The sequence below is a fragment of the Otolemur garnettii genome, unplaced genomic scaffold, assembly GCF_000181295.1.
Source record: "Otolemur garnettii isolate 467f Iridium unplaced genomic scaffold, OtoGar3 scaffold00012, whole genome shotgun sequence".
In the NCBI taxonomy this organism is placed as follows: domain Eukaryota; kingdom Metazoa; phylum Chordata; class Mammalia; order Primates; family Galagidae; genus Otolemur; species Otolemur garnettii.
This window is the reverse complement of record NW_003852407.1, coordinates 15,268,657-15,278,759: the sequence shown is the minus strand read 5'-3', so window position 1 is coordinate 15,278,759 and position 10,103 is coordinate 15,268,657. Positions and strand designations below refer to the sequence as shown.

General features: G+C 40.5%; 1 protein-coding gene across 1 annotated transcript in view; it reads left to right on the top strand.

Moving 5' to 3' along the window:
* Positions 1-10,103, top strand: part of FHOD3 (formin homology 2 domain containing 3) — a 468,593-nt gene that overhangs the window by 354,111 nt on the left and 104,379 nt on the right. The window contains exons 13-15 of the mRNA XM_012802005.1: positions 8-132; positions 490-564; positions 5,067-5,180. Coding sequence (XP_012657459.1) covers positions 8-132; positions 490-564; positions 5,067-5,180 — 314 coding nt within the window. The remainder of the gene's footprint in view (positions 1-7; positions 133-489; positions 565-5,066; positions 5,181-10,103) is intronic.

The window sequence follows — 10,103 nt, the reverse complement described above, 5'->3', positions numbered from 1 at the left end:
GTTGAAGTCATCACCAACCATAGACAAGCTGCCCTACGTGCCCCACAGCCCCTTCCACCTCTTCTCCTATGACTTTGAGGACTCTCCCTTATCCACCAAAGAAAAGGAAGCAGAGTCCCAGAAGGAAAACAGGTAGATTTGCCCACCTGGAGGCTTGTTTGTGGTTAACGGGGGAAGAGAACACAGCCTGTGAATGTGCCGCTGGGTTTGTGTGGAATCATTCCAAACAGGGAGCAGTCGTGGCATAAACTAACTTCCTGACCCCTAACTAAATAATGAACACTATTTAGATATGAGGGAGAAGGAAATGGTCATCCAGAAGGAGATCTCTTGTTATAATAGTTAATAATAGATTTTAAATGCACAGTTCTATAAATATGTATGGGATGTCCAAGTCTGTGCTCCTTGCTTCCCTCTGTCTGGCCTGAAGTCGCTGTGACCCGCGGGGTGCAGCAGGGCGCTTGCTGTCCTTCCCTGTAGCATTGTCAGTGGGTTTCCTTCCTTTGACAGTTCCTCCGATTCTGCCTCTGAACCCTACAACTTCCGGTCTTTCTCTTCTAACAGGTGGGTATCTTTTCTTTATTTTTTCTCCCCTTTCCATTGCTTTTTGGTTTGTATTCTAATGTATGTATCTTTCTTTTCAAAGATTTCTTCTAGCTTTCCATAAGATGGCACACAATTACAGTCTGAACCACTGAGTGGGGCATTAATATAATTACATTATTTAACTATGAACACTTAAAGAATTCTTTTCAGAACTGGAGATGGGACAGAAGGAGGAGTGCAAATCAGAACTCCTCGGGGAATGTGTCACAGGTGCCGTCTGCCTGCTGGGTGACTGCCCTTCACTATTGTCTGAATTAGGAGCTCTCTGCCAGGGAATGGGCTGACTTATGTTTTGAACAACCAATTGTCCACAATCAATAGTTAGTCATTCTGATGGCCACTCTGATCTTAGTGGTAATAGCTAATATTTATTGGACATTTATTATGAGCCAGGTCCTGTGTTGTCTATGAAATCAGTGATTTAATATATCACTTAACCCTTGAGAGGCAGGTTCTGTTACTAGCCCTTATTTACAGTGGGGAAACTGAGGCACATAAAGGCTAAGTAATTTGACCAGAGTCACTGAGCACTGGTGGGGGGTGGGGAATGGTTTCCACCCCAGATGGCCTGGCCCAGAGTAGGGTCCTAACCTGTGCATAGTACTGCTTCCTTGTCTTTTGGGCAATCTCACTCTCTCCCTACTGGGCTCACCCATGCCAGGCAAGCCCTCATCACCAAGTAGCTTTTTCCAGATGTGTTTGGGGAACCCCAGCCTAGATTCCTTCCATGAACTGGTGCCCTGTTTTAAATGAAGGATTGTAGGATCTGGACCTAGAGGGCAGCTCTTTTATACCACAAAAATGACCACTCTTTTTTATTTGTCTCCGACCTTTTGCCTAATAAATAGAAACATTAATCTACAATTGTGACCATCAACCATTTTTGCTTACACATAACCTAAAATATTTTTGAAGCTCCCCTCAAAGTTTAAAGTGGACTATCTAAGGTTTTTTAAATCATAATTTTAAATAGTTGTAAAGGATATAATGTGCCTGGTGTAGGTATGCTTTATGTTTTTGTCTAAGCCTTGGTGCTTCAGATGGGACTGATGTAATTATGGGGAACAGTACATGTGTCTAATTGGCAAAGAGTCCTCAGACAACTAAGACCTAATTTCTATTAGAAAAAGTCTGACTTCATGTTTCAATTCAATAAGCTTCTATGTGTCCCTGACAACTGCCTCCATTCTGGGTCTGATTCTCAGGTGGGTGGGCGGGCAGGTAGATAGACATCAAGCATGAGGTCTTGCTCTTGGTTTTTCCCCTGGATAAATAAAATGATGCCTTTTCCCTGCTCAGTATTTCTTAAGGAATTCCCTCCTCAGTGATGCTTTTCCAGATCATTCCTTTGCTTGGCACCCTGGAGGTTTTACAGCAAGGCAGCGCTCCAGTCTGATTCAGTCTTCTGGAGAGCTTTACTTTTGGTTTTAAAAGTGGAAGGCAATTGTGGAAGGAGAAGCAGGAAGGGGTAACTGGGAGAGCCTAGAGCAGCACAGGCAGACCTATTTTGAGACAGAGCAGATATGGAACTTGAGGATCTGAAAATCCATTTCCTCTTGTTTTGAGAATGGCTTTGTAGACCTCCAGGAGTTGTAAACTGTGTTTGAAAACCTTAAAACTATAAATTCTCTCCTAAGCCTAAAATTCTGGGATTGTTGTGATCTTTTATACAATGTTTGTGGATTGAATCCAACATGACTGTTATACCCTCCAAGAACAATATCTATGTGCAAGTTAGGAGCTGTATGTTTGATTGGAATAAAAATATCTTGGCAATCTCGTCTTTCCCAGCAGAGTGTGTTAGCCCATGATGGTGACAGACTCAGCCTCTAATGGTGTTTTTCTGGGCCCCAGTTCCCTCCCACTTGGTCTACAAGCTTCCTTACTACTTATGGTCCTAGGAGATGGGAGCACAGAAACATATAAATTATCCAGTTGAATTTTCACATTAATTCTGAAAAATAGCCATGTGCTTATGAATGAGGATTAACTTTGATTTAACTGAGCAGAGTTTTAAAACTTTTTAAATCATTTGGCAGAAATTTGAGTACTGTACAAATATTGTTTGAACCTATTGAATTTTCTGATGTTCACTTGCTGTGGTTTTCGTGGGTCCGTGTGGCCACAGATGTGACTACTCATTAGTGGACTACAGTAGAATGGGCTGTAATAGAGACCAACCAGTTAGTCATTGAAAGGAGCCTCCCCTCAACACATACACAAAAAAACCCAGTGAATTGTATGATCCCATTAGTTTGGCTGAAATTGAGACGCAAACTATGAGGCATTTGAATTAATTGCTTGGCCATTAGAAAAACCAAAGGAGGGAAAAACACATTATGCCTGATTTATTTCCATGATGTCATTTAAACACAATTTTAGCAAAGTGACCCTGTTTAAACATTCTGCAGGATGTCACTTGTGGTCAGAAGGGGTTCATTTTAGCTGCTAGGATAGGATGACAAGCTGAGTGTCCAGGTGCTGCAGGAGCTGGGCACAGTGGCCAGCCTCGGTGGGCAGGCGGCCTCCTTCCCTTCCCTGGACACAGCGCTGGCTGTCTGGTTTCTCTCCCTCTTTGCTCATCAGCACTCCCTCCCTTCACTATTTCTTCCTTTTTTTTTTGTATGTTCCTTTCATCCTTTGCCTTTCTGCCTTCTACTTGACTCTCTGTGGTTTGGGAGCCCTCTTGAAAAATCAAACCAATCACTTGGAGAAGCAATTAACCTGTTGGACAAATAGAGTATTAGGTTTTTAAAGGGTAGAGAAAATGATCGGCCTAAAACCAATTCCCGCAAAGACAGTGTGTTAACAGAGAAGGACGATGGAGTAAAATGGTGTGGTCTGAGTCTCCATCTGCCTGGCGCCGTGCCTGGCGCTGAGAACATGCCTGACATGTGAAACCAAATAAACAAATAAGGAGAGCATCAGCCAATCTGGCTGGAGTGAGTGGTGCAGGATCGGTCTGGGCAGTATAAATATTTTATTTTCCATTGTAATAATGGAATTTATTATTGAAAAATGAAATTCCATCTCTGCATTCTACTTTTTGAAAAAATAGACCTTTTTAATATTTTTTCTACACATATTGTTTAACTTTTGAGACTTTGTGCAGGTAGGATCAAACCATGTATAATATTATATCCTGATATTTTTATTCAGTCTATCAACTTTTCCATATGGTTGCAAAATTATCATTTTTAATGGTTGCATAATAGTCCATTGATGAATACCATATCATACTTTGTAGTGTTGTTACCTGATTGGGTAGTTTTCAGTTTTCCATTATGACCTAAGTAATGCTCTAATGAATATCTTCGTGCATGATATTTTTAGTATCTAAATAATCATAAGGTTATTTCTTTGTCACCTTTGCCATAGTGAACTTACTCTGGCAAAGGATACATGCATTTTGAAGTCAAATTCCTATCCAGAAGGGATTCTGATTTCTGTTGATGGGAGTTTGAACTGAATTCTCCATGTGCAGGAAGGTCTTTGTGCACATAGGTCATAGTGACCCTTGGGGTCCCACACATCATAATGCAGCGTCCCTAACCAGTTTAGGGGAAGGAGTCAGCCCTGCTCTGTGGCTGGATACTCTGTGGCTGGAGAATGAGAAGCAAAACTCTCCGAATCTCATTATTTGTAACTAATCATGAATGTCTTTTCCCATACAAGGACTTCACATGGTGATTTGGTTTGGGGGGGGGGTGTTCTTCATAATGATAGCTAAAGATGAGGTGCTAAAGGACATCTGTTTTGAAAAACAGAAAGAAAATGCTAGAATTTTACAAATCCTAATATTTAACTTGTCAGACATGTCTGGGAAATAATCAAAGCTTATGTAAACTTAGTGGCTGTCATTTTGGTTCAGGGGGAATTGTGTGGGATGAAAATGTGAATACTCACACCTCTAAGTAACAAGCCCATCCAGAAGGCCTGGGGACGGTATCTCTTTGATCACTGAGCATATGATAGGATTATGTTTATTGAATGAAATGGATTCAGAAATACCTAAAGTGGAATTTTTAGTAAGATGTTTCTTTATCCAATTGTGGTATTTCCTGCAGACCTGCAGTGGAATGAGAACACTGATTGTGCCCCCATGAGAAGCCAGAAAATCTTCATGGTTCAAATGAAAATAATTTGGGGTTTTAAATTTATGTTAGCAAATAATTTTCATATACATTTTAAAAGACAGGAAATGCAAGGGTTTTATTTAAACGCTTTGTTCTAAATCTTGTTACCTAATGGTTTTGAATTTGGGGAAATTTCTCTATGGAGAAGTTAGCAGAACGAACCAGTTAGTAAATCTCTTTAGACAGTTATCACTAACAGTGGCAGCATCTCCAGGCCCATTCTCTTGCAAAAAATTAAGATGGCTTGCTAAATCTTATTTATTTAATGTTTTAGACTCATTTATCTGTTCTTTTCCCCTCAACTTAAACCTCTGTACTTTTTAGATACAGCAACTTTGGCAACAGCTCTTACCACTCCTCGAGACCCCCGTCTGGATCCAGTGTGCCCACCACCCCCACAGCCTCTGTGTCCTCTCCCCAGGAGGCCAGACTGGAAAGGTGAGTTGTGCTGATGGCTGTGGTCCTTAAGTGAGGGGAATCAATTTGATTAAGAATGGTTAAAGGGAAAATGTAAACAGAAGCCACAATGTGAAGTAGTTTCCTTTCCAAAGGTAAGACTATTTTCTCTCTTTCGCATTATTTATTAAGTATATATTTCATTAGGGGTTATTTTGTTGTTGTTATTGTGGCCTCATCCCATGCACATGTTCCATAGGAAATCTAAAAATTTCTCCTAAAATATTTGTGTGAATATTTGCATTCGTCCCTTAAAAATTGTTCTAGATTTCATGTAAGGGCTATGATTTGTCTCACACACATCTGTTTTTACCTTTGAACGATTAAATCTATGTAAATCCGAAGGTGGTGGGCCCATTAAGGTGCTATGTAATTAGTCCAGGACCTACCAGAAGAGAAAAGAATTGTATGGATATATGGAAGGAATTTAACTTGGCAAGAGTATCAGACCACCATAAATTAGCTGGTTATGACTCCTAGAAGTAAATGATTGTACAAGGATGTGTTTACAAGGGAAAGGTAATACCTGTAATTTCAGAACAATTAGAAACAGCCATCCTTACATGGCAAGAGTGCTCAGTTTGAGAAGACTGGTTAGAGTTCCAACTCACTCACTTGGAAGTTAGTTAATCCCTGAGGGTAAAATGCCAATTATGCCAACCCTTACCTTACAGGGTGGTTTTGATGAGCACATTAAAAAACCCATATGAGAGTGCTACGTGAAGCACTCTGTGTGTGTTCGATAGAGGATGATGGCTAGACATGAGTGATTCACGGCATCATTTGCCTCACATCCCACATTTAAAACAAACTAGACCTGTGTCCCACATTCTTATCCTCTTCGGTGTATGGCAAAGTGTGTTTTGCTGAGCACTGCTGGAATGAGAGGTTTGGTCGGGTTGTAGGGAAGACAGACCTTAAGCCCCGGGAGGAAGGGTGATCCAAGGGAGTTTGCCCAGCCGCACGTCACTGCTCATTTCTAAGATGGCACATAACTCCCATGGTGTCAAACACTGATTCTACAGGCCATTGTGGCCCTGGGCTGGCCATACTTGGGCTAAGTTAGGTCTTAGTGTAAGGTAACTCACCAGTCTAGCTCTGTCCTTACTCTAGGGTATCTCCTCTTGGGATCAGATGAGGTTACCAGTGGTCCTGGAGAGGTCACCATAGAGATTACCCTTGCCATATGGGATATAAGATTTGAGGCCAAAGTGAGGGATATTGGAGTTCTGACTGATACGATATTGCACATCTTAGACTTGCTGGGGTGCCAGCTCCTCAGGGACTAGAACCAGGCTCAGTTCATTGTTTGGGCATCTGCAGTACCTGGGGCCTGACCGTGCAAGAGCCGTGGTAAATACTGGTTGAAGGATCAGTGACTCATCCACTCACTGGTTGGGAATAGTCTGGTGTTCCATGAAGTTGGGAAGTTATGAAGGCAAGAAGTACAAGTGTTCCACACTTCAGTAGAATTTGTAAGATTTATTGTTGAGATGTGTTATATCCCCACATGTTATTAAAATCCAAAAGGAAACTCTCTTCTTAGGAAAGCTATTGAACTATTATAAGTAATAGTTGGATTTTGCAATAAGAACTCTCATCTGACATGAGCACACCCCTGACTAATAAACATCGTGCCATAATACTGCAAGGCTGGGGAGCTCTAGAACTCCAATCCCTTAATTTCAAAAGAAGACTTAACTTTTCTGAAGTCCTAGATGAATCAGATCAAGTAAATACACCCCTGTGAGGCACCTTAACCCACTTGGGAAATGCAGCTGGGCGTCATGGTGAGCTTGGAGTTTTCCATTTTTTTCTCAAGTATAGTATCGTGTTAAATGTTACTAAAACTTGGGATGATAAATTGACCTAGAATGGAAATGCTCAAGAAAGAATACATAAAATTAAGTCAAGGCAAAGGTATTTAAATGTATCCATCGCCACATCTCCTATTACAGCTTTCTTAATAGGAGTCTCTTTTAGAAATAGAGTGTAGCATTAATTTTCATGAAATTGGAACTTAAAAGTTGTGCCAAAACAAAACAAGAAAACCAGAACGATTTGCAAAGGCCCTCAGGAGGACAAGATGTATCTGTTTAATGAAAGCAGACTTTTAAAATGCTTCAATTTTGAAAATGTACTGAGCAGATAATTTCTAAATGTTTTCTTTTTGAAAGAAAACAAAACTACAGGAACATTTGAAACATTCATATTCAAGCATTCAAATGAAATAAATAAGCAAACATTAACCACACCACAAGCAAATTACGGTTCTGGGGCACAGGGAGGGCCAAGCCTGTTCTCTTTCCATCCCTGAAGTAACTTCTCCCTGTGAGCCTTCACAGAAAGGGAGGCTGGAGGATTGTTTGGTGGTAGGATTTCAGTGTGAACCTGTGAGAACCGTAAATCCAGGGCCTGGGGCTGAAGGTGCCTTAAGGCAATCAGTCCTTGTGCTGAAACTAGGGAATCGCCTGAAAATGAGGCTGGTCCTGGATTCTCAGAGGGAGGAAGGATGTGGGAAGAACCTCAGGCCCAGATTTTAGGGGTTCTGGGGAGGATTTCCCTCTGGACGTGCTGAGCTAAAACCTGAAGGGGTTAGGTATGCACCTTAAGCATTGATTTAGTTCTCCTTTCCACTTGTAATAGTGTCGTTGTTTACTATAGATGACAGTCACCTGCTTGTTTTACGGGTTAATGTCTGAGCCCTTAGAAAAGACTGGGAATGGTCTTTCTCACATGGTTGTCCCAGCAGAGTTTTTCCTCCTTCCTGTGAGATTATAATCCCAGATATAAGTAATGACACCCCTCCCCTGGGAGTAATAATGGATAATAAGAGATGAATTTTGATAAGAACACTTAACATGAGATTTATTCTCTTTACAAATTTGTAAGTATACAATTTCTCATTGCTCACAGGCAGTGTCTTATGTAATAGATCTCTGGAATTCACCTTCTGTAACTGTAACTTTAAACTCATTAGATGCCTCTAGTTGTCATGCTTCTGTGCTTGACTTATTTCACTTAGCCTATTGTCTTCTAGGTCCATCCGTGTTATCACAAATGGGTTGGTTTTCCTTTGTTTTTAAGTCTGGATAATATTCCATCATGTGTAGGTAGCACATTTCCATTATCCATTCACCTCTTGATGGACGTTGAGTTGTTTCCACATCTTGGCTCTCTAAATAATGCTGCGGGGAACATGGCAGATAACTCTGGGAGATCCTGATTTCCACTCTTCTGGATATATACTCCCAGAAGCAGGGTTGCTGGGTCATACAAAGAAGAGGATACAGCTTTAAATTTTATTAATTGTTTTATGGGCTTTACCTGTATCCCATGTAAATTTAAAACGTAGGTACAGTGAAAGTGGAGTTCCCTCCTGCTCAGTTATCCTCTTTAGAAGCCAACAACTCCTACCAAATTCTTGTGTGTATCTCAGAGACATTTTTTGTTTATATAAGCACGCAAATGTTTCATAGGATTTTATGCAGATAATAACACAGTACACAAACTATTTTATATCTTCTTTACTTAAAAATCTTGGTTTTATTTCCATAGCAGTGCTTATAACTGGTATGTTTTTTTGTTTTTTTTTTTTGAGACAGAGCCTCAAGCTATCCCCCTGGGTAAAGTGCCATGGCATCACAGCTCACAGCAACCTCCAACTCCTGGGCTCAAGCGAGTCTCCTGCCTCTGCCTCCCAAGTAACTGGGACTACAGGCGCCCACCACAACACCTGGCCATTTTTTGTTTGCAGCCATCATTATTGTTTGGCGGTCCGGGCTAGGGATTCGAACTCGCCACCTTAGGTGTATGTGGCTGGCACCTTAGCCGCTTGAGCCACAGGCGCCGAGCCGGTATGTTCTTTTTAATGCCTGCATTATCCTTTTTTCTCTGGATGCTACTTCACATACCCAGTCCCATACTGGTGGGGTTTATATACCCACTCCCAGTCTTTTGCTATTACAGATGATGGCACGGTGTAATTCTTGATTATGTTTAGGATAAATTCCTAAAAATGAATTTAATGATTAAAAATGGTGGTACATTTAAAATTTTGATTGGTTCTTTGTAAAAATTATAGCATTTTTGATTCTCAAAATGGGCGGGTGAAAGAGTTTGTTTTCCCAGTCCCTTGCCAAAGGGTCATTAAAGTTTTTAATCTTTCCATATCTGGTAGTTAGAGATTGTATAGCAGTAAAATTTTGATTTGCATTTGTCTTAATTCTGAATGTGACTGAACATGTTTTCATGTGTCCAGGGTCTTTTTGTGTTTCCTTTTCTATGGATTTTTGGTTCACTGAGATATTTTTCTCTAATTAAATTGTAGAAATTCTTTACAAACTGTGACAGGAGTAGCAATTATCTTCCTCAGTCACTGGTATTTTTACTTCATTTATGGTGTTTTGACCATGTAGAAAACATTTAAGAGATAAATTTATTAAACTTTTCCATCTCCTGGTTTTTTGGGTTCCTCCTGAAGAAGGCCTTTTCTCCCATGGTTTCTTCTAGTATTTCTATAGCTACATTTTTCACAGTTAAATATTTTATCTATCTAGAAATTATGTTGGCAAATAGTACAAGGCCAAAGTCTGCTTTTTTTTGGTATCAGTACCATTTACTAAATAATCCATTGTTTTCCTACCAATCTGTCATGTGCCAATAGGAATTCAGATTTGTTTATGTGTCTGTGTGTCTGAAAACTGTTCACTTAGGAACTTGTCCCATCCCTTCCTGCCACCTGCCTTCTCCGACTGACCATTCTAGGCTCCCAGAAGCTCTCTTTCTCCTGAGTTTGTCAGTACCATTATCTCAGTAGTCAATGGAGTGTGATTTTGTCACGGCCTACCTTGGATGGTCCTGTTGTCATTTTGTCTAGTGTTGAGAAGTTTTATATGGTGATTG